The following is a 22,168-nucleotide window of genomic DNA, read 5'->3' as shown; positions in this document are numbered from 1 at the left end:
GTCACAGGTTGTGTACTCTAAATGGGTTTTGTGAACAACCAAATTTACTTTGACCATCTTTCACTCACTGCCAGGCACACCTGTTCAAGTGCGTGTTAATGCGTGTAATTAACACGTGTAATCAGCCAGTCACATTATTTTTCCATTTAATCAGGTGCACACGGCAATGATGACCTGCAGAAGTTCAAACCAACCACCAAACTGGGGAAGGCAGGTGATTTAAGTGACTTTGAAGGTGGTGTAATTGTTGGTGCTGTTGTAAATGCTGATCTATTGGGATTATCCTCCATAATCATTTTTGGGGATTACAGAGAATAGTCAGAAAATGAGAAAATATCTAGTCAAATAATGAGTCGTTACAACTAACGAATGTAGAAGAGCATCTTTGAATGCAAAACACATGGAACCTTGAACCAGATGGGCTACAGCAGCAAACCCACCAGGTGCCACTCCTGCCAGCTCAGAACAGGAAACTGGGGCTACAGTTCACACATGCTCATCAAAATCAGACAATGGATGACTGGAAAAATATTGGGTGGTCAAATAAGTCTCGCTTTCTCCTGCAAATTAAGACAGTATGGTCAGAATTTGACAAAAACAACATCCTGCCTTAAATCAGCAGTTCAGGTAATATCTGGTGGTGGTGTAATGACACACTGACTATTGTTGACCCTGGCTGTCCTTTTGTGACCACCATATACCTTTCTTCCAAGTAAGAAAACAACACAAAAACAAATTAAACTGGATTCTTGAACATGACAAGAAATGAAAACATCCAGTGATTTGTCAGTGTAGTCTGAACTTCATAACACTAAAACAAAATGTTATTTTTCACTTTATTCCACATCTAGAAAACTACAAATTAAAACAAAAAAACAAACAAATGATTAACACAGACAGCAGGACTGAACCATATCATTATACTAAAATAAATGGTCTGTCGCAGCTGCATACATACATCAAGCTGTCTTTAGCTTGTTAAAGCACATTGGCCAATACTGCAGCTGTGGTATTTCCATTGTTTTTCACTTAATGGAATCAAAGCTGACTAACCAATCTTAATTATTTGAACCACTTTTACTTGCTATAGGGTAACTAAAGATCCGCTTGACTTTAACATATTTTGGAAAAATTTGCTTGATAAAACCTTGCTATTATCTTGTGAGTATAGTAGAAAAAAACCCTTAAGATATTGTCAAACTGAATGTCTGGCAAAACCAATCAATAAAAGTTCTAAGGGGAAAATAATCCAAGACAACATCTGACAATAACATTTAAGAGAACCAATCACACAAACCTTAAATCAAGCTGCCAAATATGACAACGTAACAACTACTGTTCGTGATTTTACATGTAAAATAACAGTCTGCGCAATTGTGAGGGCAGCAATCACCAACTGTAGAAATACAAGAGAAACAATAGAAAAATGCTGGATTGTTAATAACAAGAACAGCTTTGTGTGACCCAGTATAACCCATCAAGATATTTGTGTATCATCATACCTGTGAGATGCCTGGAGTTTTTACTGCAGACTCCTCAATAAAAGTAAAAAATATCTGCACATTCAAAGTCAACACAATTAAAGGCCCTGAACAGAATTTTGAAATTAGCTCGACCTTTGACTGCCTATCTGTGCGTGAGGGACAGTGGGATAAATGCATTCTCCTCCATCATGAAGGCCTCTACAGTGTGTTGAGCTCAATGAGTCTCCCAGCAAAGACAGCAAGAGTCCCGATGATGCACACAGCCATGAACACACAGAGCAGGATGTGATCCAAAACCATGGCAACGAACTTCCACTCCTCTGCTGCCTGCAATAAGACGGTATGGAAGAAACTTTAACTTTGAGCATTCACATATTTGGAATTTACTGATCAGTTGCTAGGACACAAAAAGAGATAAGCTTTTCAATTGAATCAATAACATTACTAAAAGATGTGGAAAACCAGATTACCTAATGTTGCCCAGTTATCTGTCAGATATGATTTTGTGGACTACATTTATTGGCAGAAGATAAGAAAGACTCCTGTCATTCTCTTCGGTGTAGAAATGATTAATCGAGAATGTAGAAGCCAGTAAGCTTATACATTCAAAACATTATATTAGTTTTATTAATATGAAATAACAAGTAGTTGTTTTTTGGAGAACTGTGGATTAGACGGAGTTTCCCCAGATGGGGTGACTTCCTGGGGCCACACTGTTTGGCACACTTACTGTCATTCTAACCTTCCATTTAATTAATTAAACCATTAAATCATTGTCTTTTTGGCCATTTCATTTAGATCCAGATTCAGAGCAGAAATGTAAAAAGTTTTGATTACTGTGCCTACACTTGTAGATTCGTTTAAGTTTTAGAGAAGCACAAGAATGGCTGGGGAGTTGAATGCAAGGCTCTGAACTTCTAAGAAATTTTATGGATTGATACACTATCAATAATTCATGCAGATTTTCTCTTACATTGTTAAATTCTTCATCTGACTTCATAGTCTCTGCGATGTACTTCACCCCCTCGATTGCGCTACGAACATCAGGGTTTTTAACAATGGGGGACTGATAGGTGACAGCCGTCGGGGTAGGATTACCTACAGAGGAGAGAGGAAGGTCAACAATTTTAGGACAGACTTAAACTAAAACTGTTCACTAGCATGCAATAATGGTAATGGGAGTTGCAGTTTAGCCTCACCTGAGATGTCGGAAATGTCCATGTCAGTAGGGAACAGCCTCTTCTGCCGGATCTCCTGACTGGGACGCTTCATTGTTGAGAAGAACATCATGTTGGGAATGGTTTCAATGAAGACCTGAGATGCAGGGAGATAAAATTATGATATTACTAGTCTTATAAAACAGCAACAATATTTCCCATTTATTACAAGTGGAGAGAGAAAAAATACCCCCATACAAACCTTACGGATCCACCCCGGCATGGTGTGCGTACTTGGTGAGCGATGATGTGTGTTGATGACGATAACAGTGATGATGATGGAGGCAATGACCATTACCATTGTGAAGAGCATGTATTTCCCTATGAGGGGAACAGCACTCGAAGTGGAGGGGATCAGCTCCACAATAACCAGCAAGAAGACAGTCAGAGACAGCAGGACAGAGATGGAGAGAGTCATCTTTTCACCTGCAGAGAAAGTGAATCACCTCTAAGTTCAAAATAATCTGAAAAAAAAAAAATCACTGACAATTGTTTTCTGTTACCTATCAAGCTTGCAGAATGAACATACCAGAGTCAGTAGGCAAGTAGAAGACCAATCCCGTGAGAAAAGAGAACAGCATGCAGGGAGTTATGACGTTAACGATAAAATAGAGAGGCAGTCGCAGCATCAGGAAATGGTAGGTAATGTCCAGGTATGGTGTGTCAGGACAGCAAGTGTAGTACACCCAGTGCTTCCACCCTCTGTAGTCCTTTAGCACCCATTCACCTGACTCCATGAAGTTACTGAGGTCAGGTCGATCACTCTCCTAAAAGACAGTGGTTCACAAACATTTTAGCGTCCCCACGTTCAGCTGTTTTGCACACAGTCTAAATTCCCAGATTTAAAAAAAGCATTTACGCTCACCGGGTTGATTACGACCAGCAGGCCATCGTATGTCCAGGTTCCCAATTTCATAGTACAGTTCTGTAGGTCAAATGGGAAGTGAAGGACAACAATCTCGCAGTAACTCTTAAAGATGGCTGGAGGGTTCCATATGATCTTGCCAGTGTGCTCTAGCAGGACTTTAGTTTCATGGATGATGGCAAAATCACCATCAGCACTGCAGATAAAAAGGAGGGTAGAGGACAGAGGCAAAGGAAAACCAAGCATGTAAGTGGAGCAGCAAGTCATTAATCCCCCCCACCACCACCACCAAATATAGGTTTGTTTGCTTTTTTTTAACACAAAGAGAAATGAAAATTACTTGTTGTATAACACAAGGTCAGGTTTCCATATGTCAGATGAAGGAACTCTGATCTTTCTGATTCCTCCATAGTCTTCAGGATTCCACCGTAAGTTAACGTCTACCCATTGCTGTAAAGTGAGTAAAAATTTTAGATCATTATTTCACTTCTAAGGTTGTATTTAGCTATGTGATGCCGATTAGAGGATTAAATGGGATGACCAGATCCCAGTAAAGTAACTGTGGGACAAACACAGTGCTTGTGTGGGACATAGTGGAATGCTGGGAGGAAATCAATTACATTATATTTTAATTTATTTTTTATGACTTATTTTCTTCATTGCTTTGCATCATATTCATCAAAAGCTGCGAAGCTTGTGATTTTCTGGTAACTTGTAACTTTCACTGATGTCCATAGCATTAGGCCAACCTTCAAATGGTGTGTAGTCCCACTTAAAGTTATAATGCATGGCCAGCTGTAGTCACACAGACTTACCTGTCGGAGACGGACATTACTGGTCACAATTTGGTTAACTTCATCCTGGGAACAGACAAAAAGGTCAAGAACAGGTGAAAACATTTTTATGACAATTTATTTTGTGATGTCTACCCCACATACATGTTTACATGACCTGTATTAAAAAGTAAAAAGTAAAAACAAAACAAAATGATGGTAACATCTTTTTTCTTGTTTAATTTCTTGCTGGCATCACCCCATATTTTAGTTATCTATCACAATAAAAATAATCCAAATTTAACATCTTGAACCCCAAAGGTGCCAGCTTGATGACATGCCCAAAATGAATAGAGTATTTCTCTGCAATTACAAACTCTGTGTAAACAATCAAAATAAACCTAATACTAATGAGACTTCATCATAGGTGTAAATATTACAGCAGATGCTACTGCGTCATAGTAACTGAGGATGGAACACAGGTAAGAAGATTGTTTTCCTGCTTATTTTTTTTGTGAATGTTACAGCATATAACCCCTTTGATATTATCCTGTGGTAGACAATAAATTCCAGAAATCCAGGAATCAACATATAGACATTATTTGTGCAAAGGCTGATGCTGCTGACCAAAGTTACAGATGGTTCTGCAATTTGGCACATTTTGGCTCATCTTGGCAGAATCTGTGACAGCTGAAATTTCTTAGGAATTAAACTGCAAAAATGATCTAAGTTTATTGCATGCCTAAAAATGCTTAGTGGTTTTTTCTATATATATATTGAAGGATTACCCACGCACAGGTATAATGGGCCTTGTTTTTGCACTGCGTCTTTGAGACTTTAAATTCTGTGGAGCAGGCACTTCGGTTTCTATTGGCCAATTTGCATGATTGACCCCGCCATTTAAGCCAATAGGATCACGGATAGCGTCACCACGTTTACGTCACTCCCAACAAAACGCAAATTGCAAAGCCAAAAACTTACGCGCAGCAAACGCATGACACTTGCCATTGTCCAATCTCTGTCATCGGGCTGACTTTGGCGATTTGTTTTTTGACAGAAATGGCTCTGAGGCATTATGGGAGATGCAGTTATTCAGTTAATGTAGCTGGCAGCTGTGGAAACTTGTTTTCGATGCAAGAAAGACAGCACAGGTAAGACATAATTCACTGTTTTCTAAAAATGAATCATAGTTTTGGTCTTCTTTTGCTGCTGGTCCAGTGAATTTCGGTCGCAGTGTGACGAAACTTGCTGTTTTGGAATCTGCGAGATGTCGGCTTTGAGTCCAGGTGTTAATTGTCCGTGTACCTGCTATCAGGTGAATCGAACATTCGTGCTTTGTGTTTACAACATTTTGCAGAATGTGCTGTAATGCGCTTTTAATTGTTTGTCGTCTTAGTGGTCGTAGCAATGTTTTGTATGCCGTTTCTGTGAATACCACAGGAGGAGCGTTTCTCAATTATTCTAGTAGACTTTGTAGTAGACTTTGTAAGTTCACACAGGAGTCCGAGAACGCAGCGCGATCATTCTACAATTGGAACGCTAGTGTACTTGATGACATCTCCATTCAGGAGTTTTTCCTGCCATTCCCTCTTAATTTAACTGTGATTCATATTTGCAATGGAAATTGCACATGACATGAAAGCAATTACATATAATGTAGTAGTTTTTTTTTCTTTTAAAGAATTTTTTTTAAAATCTTAAGCAATTTTGCAAAATTCGCTTTTACGTGTCATCTGTTTCATAATGTCTAATAAACTTCATACAGTTAAGCACAATCATAGAAACACAAGCTTTTCTCTCTATTAATAAAAATAGGATAGGTGTGTGTGAATAATAACAAACAGGTGAGATGGTAGAACGGTTTTATTTTCATTTTAGTAGACACTCAAAACTTACAAGCTGCTGAGGTTTGGAAAAGAATTAAACAAATATTTAAAATATAATCTGATCATGTTTGGAGCAGGCTTCAGGATCTCCATGTATTAACATGCTGTTTTTGCTCCCAGTGAAAATGTTTCCTCCTGAATTTAAATATTTTTAATGTTAGATTTAATTCCCCCAGCTTTTTAAATAAGAACAGAACATTTTACTTCAGGTGGTGTGACTGGTGAAATTTAAAATACACTGACAGCTCTCCAAGTAAGACTTAAGTATTAAATAAAACAGTACAGTTATGAAGCTTAACTTTAATCTCAGCCAAACTGATTCACTCAGGAACAAATAAAACACCAAAATAAACCAAACCTTAACTTTTTAGAAGCTAAGTGACCTCATCATGTTTAACCTGTGGTGCAAAAGACCGCTGGGGGGTTAAAAACGATGTACCGGGAGTCCGCTGTTCTCGCCGGTTCCAGTGAGCCTTGACCACCCTGTCACTATTGCAGCGGTCCCCACCCTTTTTCGCGCCACGGCCCAGTAATAATATTTTCACAGCGTCCTCTAAGGTGTCGCTGTAAATACAACAAAATAAAACCAGTACCGGTACCAAAAAAAGGAAAATTTAGTCATAACACATGGGAAAAGACCCAGGGAAACAGAGTTAAAGATAAAAACCATAGAAAAATAACAATAGAAAAATAATAAAATCCCTGAAAACCATAAATTTCACACCCGAGCCTCAACTCTCGTGGCCTGGTACCAAACAACTCACGGACCGGTACCGGTCTGTGGCCCTGGGTTTGAGGACCGCTGAGCTATTGAGCTGGTGGGGTAACAGATGTCTCCGAAAACGTCAGAGCAATTTTGCAAATATGCGATGTCTTTATAAATCGAGCAGATATTTGAAGTTTACACAGGTACATTCTCACCTGGAAATATCTTAAAAGTTTAGCTCCCCTCCTCCACCATTGCCGCGTTTGAGTTTTGGACAAAATGCATTCTGGGATATTTGGCTGTACCAAGTTCACCCAAGCCACCACCGATGCTTGATAAAATGGAAGGAGCGAGAACACATCCAGGAATTCTGAGCATACTTGATGCGTACTTTGCTTTGGAAGCATATTTGGTCTGCGACTGATGACATATCACAAGTCCACGTGAACGCAGGTACACACAAGTATGTATATTGAGAAACGGTCCATGAAACCAGATGTTCCCCCTCTTGCCCCCGGCTTTGGGGGCATTGGGGTTTAACAGGTGGCATTGCTCATGTCTTGAAAAATTTTTTTTCCTTGGTTTTGTGGTTAACAGGGAAATTAGCCAACTGTGAACTAGCATTCATGTTTGAGGCTAAAATGGATTTAAATTAACTAAAATTTTAACAAACACTTTCTCGTGTTTTTGTATTTTACATTTTTTAGTTAACACGAGATACAAACATTTTTATGATTATTTTATTTTGGTTTGGCATACAAAGCAGTACCCTCTTGACGTTATCAACTTTTCATCTTTTTTGTCAGCACTGGTAATACTAATTTGTTGTCCACTATAAACTGCTTGGAGTAAAACTGAAGTGAGAAGAAGAAACGAGAAGACTTTTTCCATCTCTTAACTCATTCACTGCCATTGACGTCTATAGCCGTCAATTGCAGTGAATGAGTCAATGGGTTTAACTCATTCACTGCCAATGGCTGGCAGTGAATGAGTTAAGAGGAATAAAATGGATGAAGGGACTGTCCCAGAGACTGTCAAACCTAGTCATCTTCATGGACTTAATAAGCATAGAAGGACACACAATGACAGTTGCTCATTTTGTTTTATTTATACCTGTATCGCTTCTTTGAGGCTGCTGTGCCATCCTATATGTTTGTTGTTATCCTGGTTCTTGTGTCTTAAATTCAGTTGTTAATCAAGATTAACAGGATGTCTGTGGAACATGTCTGAGTTCAAGTCTTGGTCTTAACAGGGTGTCTACACCCCCAAAACACCTTGGTTGTTTGGTTGGCTTGTCATCTCCTGGTATAAATGAGATTTGGGTATGTATGTGGTAGATTAAGTAACTGCTTGTGGCGTGATATCTCTTATCATATGTGTTATTTGACTCTCTTGGTTTCTTGGTTTCTTCATGTGTTATCTAGGTTTTCAGAACTGATTTGGTGTGTTCAGTACCAACCAAAGTGATATTGCTGCATGACTTGATATGAATTATTCTAATTTTATATAATGGAAAATGTCCACTCTTTGGAGTTCCAGTTTTATACAGGGCACTACAAAAACATAACTGGTCCTCCAAATCAGCACATGGCAGTCCTCATCTTTTAAAGACTTCATTACGTATGTTCTTTTGTTTGTCTTATCCAGTTCATAACATTTGGTATAATAATTTCTTTCCAGAATAATGGTATTATCTCTGTGGCACTGACTGAGATTTAATTATGTATGGTCCTTTTTATTATTTTGCTTTGCTGTTGAATACAGTCAAAAAAGAAAAGCTTGGGATCATATTGACACATGACTCCTCTCTAAATACTTTATTTTTCAGTCAAAGACAGTGTTCCTTTAACCTCTGTCAATTTTGTGCACTTATTTGGCAGGAGTTACATATGTTTGCATTAATTACTTTTTGGGGCCACATGAGAAGCTGAGAAAGTTGTGGGGCAATGCAGCAATAAGCTCAACTCAGTTCTGCTCAATATTATTTTGATCTCTTTATAAATGTTACTGTTAAGTGTAGATCCCACAGTAAGGCAATGAAAATGTAAAACAGGGATAATAAAGGCACTTAGTTTATCATTATTGATTCAACATTACCCAAAACAAATTTAAAGACCTAACTCTGTGCTAATGCTATTTTACTTTCAGTTTTATGATCTAATCTGCAGTTTTAAGGTTTTTTTTTTTTTTTTTCCTTTTTTTCCCCCTGTTCATTGCGAGAAATCTGGTCTGTTTGGGCTTGAACACGTACACTGCAGTCATGTCCAACGTTTGAGGTTGTAATATGAAGGACAGCAGGCAGGTGATCATGACCACGAGAGGATCTGGATTAGCTTGAACTTCACCACAGAGAATGTTTGTTCATATATGAAGGCAGATCCAAAGAGAACCAATATCGTCTAAGCATATTTCCTTTTCCATGCGTAAAGTTCTTCTCTTTGAGAAAATAAATAATAAATAAAGACAGACCACTGCTTGATTTTTTTTTTCTTTCTTTTTTTCCCCTAAGTGGTCTAACCATAGTGAATCAAAAGTGCAACAATGTCTGTGATTCAGTGCCTTTGCCCAGTTTTTAGTCCTAACATCAACAACAAGTAAGTTCTGGGTTCATTTCAGTTACTGTGTCTTGCAGCATTTTTCCCTGTCTGATTTAGACAGTCATCATCTGTAACACTTTCCAGTTTGTCCAATTTCAGCCTAAGACTATGAAGGTGCATTTACCTTTGTGAACAAATCATTCCCTGTCACCATAGTCCTTTTCATTGAACACCTTAAGGCCAGCTCCTCCATAATCAAAAATCTTTGGTTATTGTAATTTCATTATATTGGTTAGTATTTGAAATTTAAGCCAACAATTGTTGATTGATTGTTTGTCCTTTTAGAGAAACTGCAATTACAGTCAAAAGGTCAAAGTCAAGAAACAACACAGTGGTGACAGCTGGTCATATCTTTCTTCATGTAAAATGCAGACAAAGAGTTACAGACTTACCACACTTATAAGCTGTATTAACTGTAATCCCACAGTAACCACTACAGCTTCACTGAAGTGGTTAACAGGACGAACCACTTTGTTGTAACCAGTGAACAGTCGTTTCACCAGCGTCGTCTCATCGTTTGAGCAACATTCTACATTTAGAACAAACAAAAATAAAGTTTGGGCAGTCAGGAGGATTGAAACCGACAGCATAATGGTGTCAGACTTTAGCAGACTGATCGATAAAGAAGCTGAAGACAGTCTGGGTTGTCGAATTATTAATTTAAAAAGTGTCAGATTTATTGGAAGGAATTTTACTTATGATGTATTGATTTTTGCACACTAACTCTTCACCACACAGCCATTACTAATTATATTTTGAAGTCACTTTGACAGCATTACATGATAAGTAGAACATCTTGCCACCCAAGTATCCCTAAATGTATTTTCTCTGAAGTGACAGGGAAGGGAGTAAATTACATTTTCTGTGATTTACACTCCATTTTCCTGATGTAGGGACCAAAATGTGTATTTTTGAGTATTGCGGATGTAGTTCCTTTGGATTATTGCTTTGTCTCACATTTGTTACCATGGTGATATTACTTTCTGGTAAATGTTTCAATGTGTGTGGTTTCCCCTTACTTACCTGGTCTCTTCTCAAGTTTCAGACGAAGTGAGAGGGTGAGAAGGACTCAGATATTTTCTGTTGACTGTCTCATCTGCTCCTGTTCTTATCACTTATACATCAATGTAATATTTCAATGTTTCAAAATTCAGCATCCGTAAAAGGCAAGTGGTTTTCAGAATGGACTTTGTTGAAGTGTACAATGACAATAAAGGGCTATTCTATTATATTCTAGTCTCTATTCTAATTTAGCTTCTCAATATTATTTTCAAAGGTATTTGTTGCTACGCCTGACTTACCACATGTAATCTGAAACATTGCGTTTATCTCAGAGAAAGCTAGAGTGCATATAGAAGAGAGAAGGACAGAGGCGGGGATGGACAGATGCAAAAAGATCAACAGCAACAAATGGTGGTCATTTTATACTGGTGAAAAGCCTCTGCACTGAATGTCCTATGAACACTGTAATCAAATCTGCTTCTATAAGTCTGCAAGTCCTATGAGTCCTTAGTGAACTTTTGGGGTCTTAGGATGTTTGGGAATACCAACCCTGGCTAATCCTTTGACATTAAGTTTAGATCAGCTTGGGTTCCGAAGCACCATGGAGAGCACCATGCCCTGCAATTTTTATTTTTATTTTTATTTTTTTGGCCTTTATTGCCCATGCTTGTCCTCTCCACTAGGTCTGATGAAATTCAGCCTGGTAGTGTTTTTTTTTTTTTTTGTTTTTTTTTTTTGTCTGATAAATAAACCAAGACAGCAAACAACCATCAAGCCAACAACAGGAGTTTTAATAGTCTAGCATTTTCCATTAGCTTCACATTTTTGTCCTAAATTTAGTTTGCTTTCAGTTCTGTTTACAGAGTGGGTCTACTCATTTCTAATGGTACTGGGAGTTTTAACTTTTAATATATTATTGGCATTTGTCAGTTTGTGAGATATAAAGTACATGAATACTTCTGTCACATATAAACTGCTTTAAAAATGTGTACCAATGCACCATTACTTTACTGAAGAAACTATTTACTTTAGTTACTTTAGTTACAAGGCCCTAAAAAAATGAATGAATAAATAAATAATAAAAACAAAGTAAATAAATATTTTATTTACTTGTATTTATTATAAGGACCCAAAAAGCAAAAGAGGCAGTGTATTGGTAATCTTACTGAGTATCATAGCAAAGACATCATGTAATTTTGTCTAACGTGACCAAGCAAACAGCCCTGTGAGCAGGTGACAGCTTTTGCATATTATTTTGGGAATCTGTTGGCTGGCTACATTGAGCTGTGTGAGCTCGGATCTGGTTTCATTTAGCCACCATGAGCAAATTCTCTCTCTCTCTCAGAGGAGCACTCTGTCTGGGCCGCTGATTCACCCAGGCACTCTGGTCCATAAGGAGGCTCTTAGGCTGCGGTTAATACTGATCTACTTTGTGGTTTTATTTGGAAAATTTAGTTTTTGAATCTTACCAATGTCATGCCCTTTAATTGTTTTTGAGGTCATTTAACATCGAATTGCATCCTCCAACAATTGTAATTAATTTACATATTAAAAATAAATTACTTTAGATGACAGCTGATGAGATGAGAGCTGGCTAACTAAACAGAAAACATTTATACCAGCTCATGTTGGGCTTTCATAAAACATAATTATTTTTTCCTGCTGATAAATAGTTTGATTCACTAAGCATTAGATGGATGCAAAGTTGCATCCACTTTAAAGAAATTTTCCCTAATGCCATGAACAGTCCCTTTTTAAAGGATAACGATAGCTGACAGTGGCAAAAATGACATGTCAAAAATGAATGGGGTATTTCTCTGCAATTACAAAGTCTGTGCAAACAATATTGGTATCAAAATAAAGCTAACGCTTGTGACATTTCATCGGAGGTGTAAAAATTTCAGCAGATGTTACTGTGTCAAAGTTACTGAGGCTGGAACACAGATAAAATAAGTAGAAAATCCATCCATCCATCCATCCCTTTTAAAATATGCTTTAGTTCAGATTTTACCTCCTTTGGGCCCTTGCACTAATGGCATGGGGGGCTGTAGGATATCCTGTCTTTGTGGAACATCAGAATGAACATTTGAGGTGTAGGGAAGATCCAAGCTGGTCTTGCTCAACAAATGTTGTTTCACGTGCTCTGCAGGCACACACAGACCCATAAGGTCAAAACAGGAGAGACGCACAAAGACATACAACAAAATAAAGAAAAACATAAGCAGACCATTTGCTACATTGTTTCTGCTAGTTGCCTTTTCCTTAATCAGATTTTTCTGTACAGAGAAAATCTTAAATTAACAAAACAAAAACAATGCTCATAGCTTTTCACCCCAACCGGTCGCGGCAGATGGCCGCTCCTCCCTGAGCCTGGTTCTGCTGGAGGTTTCTTCCTGTTAAAAGGGAGTTTTTCCTTCCCATTGTTGCCAAAGTGCTTGCTCATAGGGGGTCATATGATTATTGTCTCTGTATGTATTATCAGTCTACCTTACAAAATAAAGCGCCTTGACTGTTGTTGTGGTATGTTGCTGCATTTAAAAAAAAAAGAAAAAAGAAAAAAAAAGACATTTAAATTCAACATTTAAAATACATAAAAATGTTAATTATTCCTACAGGGGATGGGTTTTTCTTGCATAGAAGATTCAAGAAAAGCTAGATGCATATAAAATCTAGAAAATCTCCTCATCACTGACCAGGGAGTCTGTTCAATATGGTTTTGAACTCCTCCAAATCTACGTCTGATTCCATGTCCAAGTTCAATTCTTTGAGGAGCTGCGGGTTGTCCTTGACAAAGTTTAACATCACCTGGATAGTATTCAGGGAGAGTTTTTCTCCTGCAGAGAAAGTGAAGAGGAGCGGACAATGGTATTTCATGTTTTTCACAATGTTCGTTAACTCTGAGCAACACACAAACAACAAAATAATAAATCCACTTGATGATTCTCCTAATCAGATGTAACAATACATTGGATCTCTTTTTCATTGACAAATCAGTGAGTTAAATGTACCATCTTGCACTTGGGTAGAAATTAAGACTGTACTATTATTGGCTGCTTTATGGTTTTTCAGGCTGCAGTATACATTTGTCTGATAAACGTAGTGAAGACATTAACAGATGTGCATCAAAATTCTAAACTTAGTGTCTGATCAAATGGGAAATATGGGCACATCCAACCATCAACATCCATGGCAAGAAAAAAAAAAAAAGGAAACTGTGAAGGGTCAAACCCTGCAGTTCCTCCAATGTCCACTTGAGATTGGCTTCAAAAGTAGGTCAATCTCCCAACCCCACAGTGAAGCCATTCTTTCAGCTTTTAGGTATGAACTATAAACACTTCATGATTTTATGTTATTGGATTTTTTTTTTTCAAAATTACTATGTGAATTCTTAAGTTATACAGAAACATGTTTGCTAAATTTAAAAAATAAAAGGAAAATCCCATTAATAAACTAGCATCTGAGTGTTATTTGTTTATTTTACTGTATTTGTACTTTTATAGGATGTTTTTCAACATTCTGTGTCTAACATGAAGCTACAGTTTCACTGAAGTCTTATGCAAATACAGGATATCAGGACAGAAAGTCAGATTACTACAGATTATTAATGGGAGCATGCCACTAAACATGTCCTTTGTGTTTGCATGTTCTCTCTGTGCTGAGTTGCAGACAAGAAAGCTCAGATGGTGATTACTGTGAAGGTGGACAGAGAATTTATTTATTTTTTGTCAACAGGACAAAAACTGCATTTAAACGTGGAAATACAAAGCAAAATCCTTTATCTAATGGAAATAGCATCTGGCCATCCATCATTCCTCATGGAGTCAATGTTAAATGGAGGTAATGCCTTTGAGTTCATACGCAGATGTTCTCATTCACTTTGTTCAGCCCTCCAGTTGTAATGGCAGGCAGGTTTGTTTACTTTTGCTGAGAGAGACAGGCTTTTATTTTGAAATGGCTTTGGTAGTAGGAGACACTTAATCAGTTTATCTGCAGTTTGTGTGAATTCAGTTCAGTTTTATAGTCATTTTAATGTCAAAGTATCACCAAAAAGGAAAATCTCAAAAACAGTCAGTGCGTCAAACTTGATAAGTTTTTATCAAACATTTCTGGATGGACACCACCTGTGTTGAAGTTTGTGTGTTAGCTGAACTTTAAAAGCCGGAGAGTAAAAACATTCAGAAAGTGTTTCATTTTGCTGTAATTATTGTTGTAAACCCTCATTAATGGGAACAATGGTCACATCTCTTTGGCTCACTCCTGACTGATGAGTTTTTAATGATGCTGCTGCCCAGTTATTTATCTCTCCTAATAAAATCATCTCCTTTCTGCAGCAGTTAGTTTGTTAAATAGTGACATGTGTTTCTGATGAGGGTTTTGATCCATGAGTAGTGAAGTAAAATCCACAGTTTAGCATTTTTGGGGAATTTGGCTACTTTTTTTTTTCTTCCCTGTAGAGGAGTGGGCAATCATTACTACAAGAAAAGACAATCAATCTGTATGTAGGCACAAAATATATTTTACTGCAAAAGTAAACAAAGAGTCCTGTTGTAAAGCATATGATTAAATTTGATTGATGTGAAGTGTGTGTGTGTGTGTGTGTGTGTGTGTGTGTGTGTGTGTGTAAATAAATAAAAAGGGTCAGAGAAAGAATAGATGCTTCATTTAAAGTTTAGTGTCCTAGAGTGCTTTATACATCTGTATTCACCAAACTCTGATGCTGTCATGTAGTTTGAAGAACTGAGGCACACATTTAATCTGAATAGAAAACGAAGCCACCTGGTACATGTGAAGGGGCATAATATATTTAATGGGAGAAATTACCAAACTGACACACTAATGTCAAACTTAAAGCTTCAACATAGTCTTTTGCTGCTAGTCCACCAGGGTAACATCCCTCAGACACATTATACTCCCCACCACCAGATTATCAAAACGAATAGATACAGGTTTTGAAAAAGTGAGTGTTATCTTACAATTGAGTGTTATTCTATATTTAAACTGCTTCTCTACAGCTGAAATTTCTCCAAGGACTAGCAACCTTGGGAGTGAGTACCACTTTTAGTCTTTATTAGGTTTTTGAGAACTTAATTTAACCCCTTAGTTGGAGAGGAGGCATTTCTGAAAGTAAGCAAAAAACAAACACTTAGTTGTTGTGAACTCTGACTTGGAGGGGTACTCTACTATAAAATAACTACCAGCTACAGGTACATGGAGCAGTTTATGTTTGTCAAATCACTGCCACTTTCCTAAAGAGTTTATGGTCTCACTTATTGAACACAATATGAGGTTTATGATCCCATTAGTGTAACCAAAAAAGGGCAATCATTTTAGCTCACTGGTTGAGCAGGTGCCCATATGCTGAAATGCAGCAGCCCAGGTTGAAGGTTAACCGTCAGCTCTTTGCCCTTCCCCTGCTCTCTCCATCTCCTTCATGTCTATTCTTCACTGCTCAACTGTTAAAGGCAAAAAGCCACAAAATTGATCTTTAAAAAAATATGTAAGATAAATTTGGATAAAAGCAATAACACAGGGTGTGCTTCAGGACAGGCAACCTATGCAATTTACAAGTTGTAGTCATATAAGTAAGTAGACTCTCAGATTTACAGACACGCTAAATCTAAGCATGTTATGTTTGTGTGTACAATCTGAGCAATAAGTCTGAGCAGGACTTTATGGTTCAGGTTTACAACTTTTGCTATTTCCCTGGTAAGACTCAACCACCTGATAACGCATCAGGATTTTGCTTGTTTTAGGCATTATTGATGTGTTGTGGTGGGCACCAACAAGGTTTTAGACTCCAGACTGAGAGTGTCTTCTTGAGTTTTAACATGCCAAAGAAAACAAAGTTGGATTCACAACACATAATACATGATGTCTGTGATGTTGCTACTGAATGTTAATACTGAAACTGGTTCCTCACATGTGTTACAAGAACATGCACAGTGCCCAGCCCATATCTAGCTGAATGTAAATAAACATCATATACACATTAATACTACAAGACACACAATTTGTGGTGCACAAAGCAGAACTTGGAGAGCAGTCAGATTGAGTTAAGATGCCAAAGTGTGTGTATGTATGTATAATAGTATAAGCCACTACCATGTACACACACATGCACACAAAAGCATGTTTTGGTTTCCTTTCAAAGTTTCATTTGGGATCTTTATCGAAGATCTGTATAATGAGTGTGGTGTCGTTGTCTGCAATGTTGATATTCATTTCCTTGGCTGTCTGCCATTAGCTGTGCCTGTTGCTGTGTGCATGTCATCTGTCTGTTGCACTGAGAAGCTTTGATCTGACCACATACAAAAATAGAGAAGAGGCGGGACATGGGAGCCACTTGGAGCTGTCAGTCATTGCCCACACTCTGCATTTTCACATGATGCTGCTGCAAAATAAAAATCTTTTTGTCTAATGCAGTTTCATATGGGCTCTTGAAACGTTTGAAAAGAGATCACTAGTTTGAGTGTCAGCACACAGAAGGTGCAGACAAACGCTTCTGGGGAAAATAATTAGTTGTTACTGTGACTGTATTTGAGCAAGTTTTTTTTTTTTTTAAGATATTCAAGTAACCAGTTACGCTTTAAACTAGCTCATCTGTCTGCCTGGCTTTGCTTTGAATTTTTTGCCTTCCATATAGTGGACTTTAATTGGAGCATCCTGTTAAATATGGTTGAACTGGTATGTTTGTGTCTATGATAACAGTTACGTGTGTCCATAACAGGAACTGGGATTCACTTTCTCTTCTCTTCATGTGTCTTACTGGAATGGGCCAAATTTATTGGGGTAGTTGAGTTGGGGTGTGGATGACACACCAATACTTTATTAACTTAATTATTCAAAAAAGCCTCTAAAAGGTTATTTTCTGCAAATATTCTAACTACCTTGTAACAAATGGAAAAAAATCTAGTAGTATGTTTCATTTCCTCTCCAAAAATTCCTTCTCCTATGGACATAATCCAACATGAAAACTCTACCATCTCAGATTCAGTTAGCTGTGGACCAGCAGGACCATACGCAGCTGGTGTCTAAGATCACAGATTTTCCATTTGATATTTGTAAATTTTTTGCAGTCATGATATTCTGCTTTTATTTACAATTTACAGATTGTTAGAACTTTTTGGCAAACAAGAGCCTTTAAAAAACACATATTTCAACTTATCTCTGGTACCTTGTGAATTCTTAAGCCCAATCTAAAAAGATGGTTTTTGCTCAAAGGGTTAGGGTTATATATTAAAACATGATATGCCATTGTAGAATATAGTTGTTTTTTTTTTTTATCTGAATATCTAATTCTTACTATATTTAAGTAGAGTTTTGACATGCTGAAATGTCGATATAAGACCCTAGTAAATGTGTTTCGAGGAACACTCATAACATCTTGAAATAAAAACCTTTTCAAATTCTTTATGAGCATCCATTTTTGTTTCACGTCTGCAGTGATGCAGATAATATCCAACTGGTGGCTTACATGCTACACCCATTCATCCTGACATACCACCTCCATCTTACATCAATTTATCATCAATGTGTTTCATGAAATCTATCAGTATGAGTCACTGAATTGAAATAGAAAAATATGTTATTCCCGGATTAGTGGTGGACACCAACAGTGTGGACAAGTAACAAACTACTGGCTGCCAGTGGTTGTGTGTTTTCAGCACTTTAATTTATTTATAATATATTAATTATAATTCTATTTAATTATATATAATATAATTATATTTCTGGCAATATTGAAAAAGCAAAGCAAAAAAGTACAATTTGATTGATGCTCGCAAGTAAATGAAAGGCATTTTCCATTCTTTTCTAGTGAGCTACTGTCATTGATGACACACTACCTAATTTGAAGTAGGAATGCATTGAAACAAGGTGCCAGCAGTAGCAGCAGTGCAATAGTTGCGATTCGGCAATATGTGTTTGGAACCTGTGCAATATTGTCACATAATAAAAGTATTTTCTGACTTGGATATTGTGTCCCAGCTGCTTAAAGCCCTACTTTTCCTGCATATAACCACATCAGTAATTTCCATCCACCATTTGCTTTTCCTGTTTTCCAAGTTTCTTCCATATTTTGCAAAGTACAGTGCTTTGTTGGAGGTTGTTGAAGTAGCTTTTTTTTTTTTTTTTTGGAATCTAATAAATTGTCCTAGCTGTTGCCCTCTCATATCTGGGCTTGTCCCCTGTTTGTACACACCAAGGAACATAAAAACATGGCATTTCTCTAGCAATGATATTGCAATACAAAACCTTTACATAGTGTAGAAATTGCTATTAGTGATATGGTGGATGATCTTGCACAGCCCTATTTTCAAGAGAGTGAAAGAAACTTCAGAATAAATTAATTTTATTTATTCCAGTTGCACATACACTAGCCTTATGTTCTAGTCTTGGATACATTTGTACATATTATCTGCTAAATATTAAATCCTTAGGTTTTTTTTTATTTTTATTTTTATTTTTTAAACAAACTCTGAAGTGCTATTTTTATGTATCATCAATACAGAGGACATGTTTGTGTTTGTTCTCCTTGACTGATTTCATGTACAGTTAATCTTATTATAGGTTCTTTGAGATAAAAGTGGCTGAGGTAATTTGATACTAAATAGAACCAGAGCATCTTTCATCTTCCTTTCAAAACAGTATATGACATGAGTAAATGATATGTGTACTGTGCATTCATTTGTATGGGATGAGGTGATGAAAAGTACCATACTCCATGGGAAAAATAGTAGCATAAACCTCATGAACCTTGCAGGAATTTATTCGAAAATGCAGAGAATATAAGACTCTGAGGTTTTTGGTATTCTGGTACTGAAGTTGTGGTTATTTAACTATCTAGTACTTGAAAGGTCACAGTTTTAAGTACACCAAGAAATAGGGCTGCTCAATTAATCGAATTTTAATCACGATTACGATCTGGGCTTTCAACGATCATTAAAAATGACTGAGCCGATTATTAGCCCCTCCCTCATTTATCTGCGACACCTTAAAGGCCGGTCCGTGAAAATATTGTCGGGCATAAACCGGTCCGTGGCGCAAAAAAGGTTGGAGACCGCTGATTAAGAGGACCCGAGGGAAGCTCGGAAAGCTAAGCAGAAGTTATTTGGAGAGTGACTGCCGTTGGTTGAAAAGAGAGTTTAAAAAAAAAAAAACTTCAGTGGTGTTGCACACTATTTTATATTATTTTTTTAAAGTCATTGTTAACCCTTTAAAGCCGGTCAGAGCAGTAAGCTCTGTTTTGCGTAACTATTGTTAAATCCCTGTAGAACCTGAACTGTGTAAGCTAGCGCAATAATTTGTTTTGCATATGAAACCGGAGGAGTTGTACTTACATCTGATGCCATCAGCTTGTCCTCGGTCACGGTTTCGTTCCACATAAAGCTTTGCAAAAATTGCATAAAAAGCGCTTGCAGGAACAAAAACATAATATTCCAGAAACACGCTTTGCCGTTCCTATCAGCTGTTCGTAACACTTCCCACAGTGAAATGATGCACATGCTGTTTTCTTTGCAAATTTGCATCATAGGATTGTTTTTTGTTTTTCCTGCAGTATATAAAAATTGCTGTATCTCCAAAATAAAACTATGAAGACACTCAAAATAAATTCCCTGTTGTTGTAAACTATTTTTTGCAACTTTATTGTATTTAAAGTTTTGAGGGATAAACCTCTTAAATTTCTCCAAGTAGAAATATATGTAAACAAAACAAAAGCGATTTTCAATTTTTTTGTAGTTTATTGCACTTTTTTGCAATTTATGTAATTACTATGGACTTAATGCATACATATTATTAAAATATGGGCTATAACAGTTGTATTGATGTATAGCAACTTGAAATGCTCCCACAAATGGCACTACAGCATGTAAAAAAATAATATAAGCTCTGGTGGACTTGGTTCTATAGTAGGTCTTAAAGGGTTAAATAAATATCGTCAAATAATCGTGATCTCAATTTCAGTGAAAATAATCGTGATTATCATTTTTGCCATAATCGAGCAGCCCTACCAAGAAACAGTGTGTTGATTAACAACTATGTGTCACAATTAAATGTCCTTGGGCAAAGGCACTAAATGCATACCTGCTCAATGATAAATACACAGTATTGAATGCAAAAGGAATGTTAACAATGCTGGAGAGACTTTTTTTGTGGGTATGGGACATTTCAAGGACCGATGAAACCACAGCGTCATTTTAAAAATGATTTACAAGTAAAACAAAAGACTGAATACCATCACAGTGAAAACACGATACAGCAGCTGTAAACTCTAAAGAGATGGTCTTCACATATACATAAAAAGCACAATTACCAGAGACTTTTTTTTTCTTTCTTTTTAGACATTGCTCCTTTGTAAAGGGTTTTTCAGAAGTAGCAAATGCCTATCTCTCATTGTGCCAGTTGTTTCCCAGGGGATTCAATCTTATGATTATGATGCTTCGAGATTTTTATTTGGATTTATTTTTATGCTTTTCATCGATGTGATGAAGCCCTTTGATTTCAGTATAATGGATTTGCCAAAATCAGCTGCTCCTCTGTGATTGTTTAAAATATTATTAACGTTGCTTAACGTGTTTATTTTTGGTCAGAAAGTGATGTCCTGTTTCCTGAGACTGGTCCTATAGAACATAATTTACAGAAGACTAAAATTTCACAGCATGAGAAGTACTTTGTAATTAACCATTTCTAATATCTGATTTTCTAAATAATATATTTCTTTTTCTTTCTTCTTTATCTGTTTCGAACCAGCACTGTTACAGCAAGCTGAAACATAACTGATAAGATTGAAATATCAACACATACTGAGGACTACTTACCAGAACATACACAGAGGATGCATGTCAGTAAGAGGTGGACCTTTGGAACATTCATATTTCCACCAGATGTTTAAAGAAACAGCTTAGAAATCCACGGCATCCGTTTGGTAATGTGTTGTTGACTCGTTATCAGGTCAGAACCAAATCTAACCTGTATGCTAACTTTACATAGACACAGAAACATGCACTAAAGCTGTAGCAGTCACCTTAAAGCTGAAGTGAGTAGTGGGAAGGGGATCATCCAGTATGTGAGCTCATGTTTCTTATGGTCAACTCTACTTCCCCCACCCAACAACATCCCGACCTCTCAGCGCGTGTCATGCAGAGGAGACAGCTGGGACTCTGTGTGTGTGTGTGTGTGTGTGTGTGTGTGTGTCTGTGAATTGAATATACACAAATCAGCACAATCATCATTTTCTCTCACTGAACCCAACACAGGCTCTGTCAATGAAACGGAGTAGCAAAGAACAGTCAGACATAAAGAAAGCTTGGCTTAAATCAGTGAAGACAAACATGCTAACACTTTAGGAGACAGAGACGGGAAGGCCAACAGGAGGACAGCTGATAGCTGTCACTGGTGGAATGAGAAGCATGTCCACACATGCTGCTAAGCGGTAATACACACTAGCAGACAGACACACACTATACCCACTACACTGCTAGCTTGCATGAAGCAGTGTGCTTCCGATTGACATGTATTAAACGTTACAAAAAAGTTTTCCTCCTTAAGGTGAATTTTATTTTGTTAAAAATGACTCAGAGCAGTTTTATTTTATGACCGAACCACTGACTTTTGACGAGGCAATTTATTTAATTTTTGT

The 22,168-nt window shown here is 37.2% G+C and overlaps 1 protein-coding gene across 2 annotated transcripts; it reads right to left on the bottom strand.

The window, feature by feature from the left end:
- Nucleotides 1-123: 123 nt before the first annotated feature.
- Nucleotides 124-21,592, bottom strand: LOC146619672 (acetylcholine receptor subunit alpha). 2 transcript variants are annotated; one of them, XM_085369634.1, is made up of 12 exons: nt 21,348-21,592; nt 13,224-13,364; nt 12,542-12,673; nt 9,921-10,057; nt 4,382-4,426; nt 3,907-4,016; nt 3,567-3,762; nt 3,231-3,468; nt 2,904-3,127; nt 2,684-2,798; nt 2,458-2,582; nt 126-1,811 (listed from the first exon to the last, which is right to left on the bottom strand). In XM_085369634.1, exons 1-12 carry the CDS (start codon nt 21,400-21,402, stop codon nt 1,683-1,685), a joined length of 1,647 nt encoding a protein of 548 aa, XP_085225760.1. In that variant the 5' UTR covers nt 21,403-21,592; the 3' UTR covers nt 126-1,682. The 2 variants fall into 2 exon arrangements, with proteins under 2 accessions (XP_085225761.1, XP_085225760.1); XM_085369635.1 differs by lacking the exon at nt 13,224-13,364 and having other exon boundaries at nt 124-1,811.
- Nucleotides 21,593-22,168: the final 576 nt, after the last annotated feature.

Source organism: Diplotaxodon limnothrissa, linkage group LG13, assembly GCF_057381915.1.
Source record: "Diplotaxodon limnothrissa isolate DT_005_m linkage group LG13, D_limnothrissa_male_GT1.1, whole genome shotgun sequence".
Lineage (NCBI taxonomy): Eukaryota > Metazoa > Chordata > Actinopteri > Cichliformes > Cichlidae > Diplotaxodon > Diplotaxodon limnothrissa.
This window is presented reverse-complemented; position numbering and strand designations above follow the sequence as displayed.

What these genes read in the sequence shown, in the direction of transcription:
- LOC146619672 (XM_085369634.1), bottom strand. Translation starts at nt 21,402, where the DNA reads ATGAATGTTCCAAAGGTCCACCTCTTACTGACATGCATCCTCTGTGTA. An exon ending in CATCCTCTGTGTATGTTCTG is followed by an intron (nt 13,365 to 21,347) that starts GTAAGTAGTCCT and finishes CTTTCTCTGCAG; the next exon opens with GAGAAAAACTCTCCCTGAAT. An exon ending in CAGATGAAGAATTTAACAAT is followed by an intron (nt 1,812 to 2,457) that starts GTAAGAGAAAAT and finishes GTCTTATTGCAG; the next exon opens with GCAGCAGAGGAGTGGAAGTT.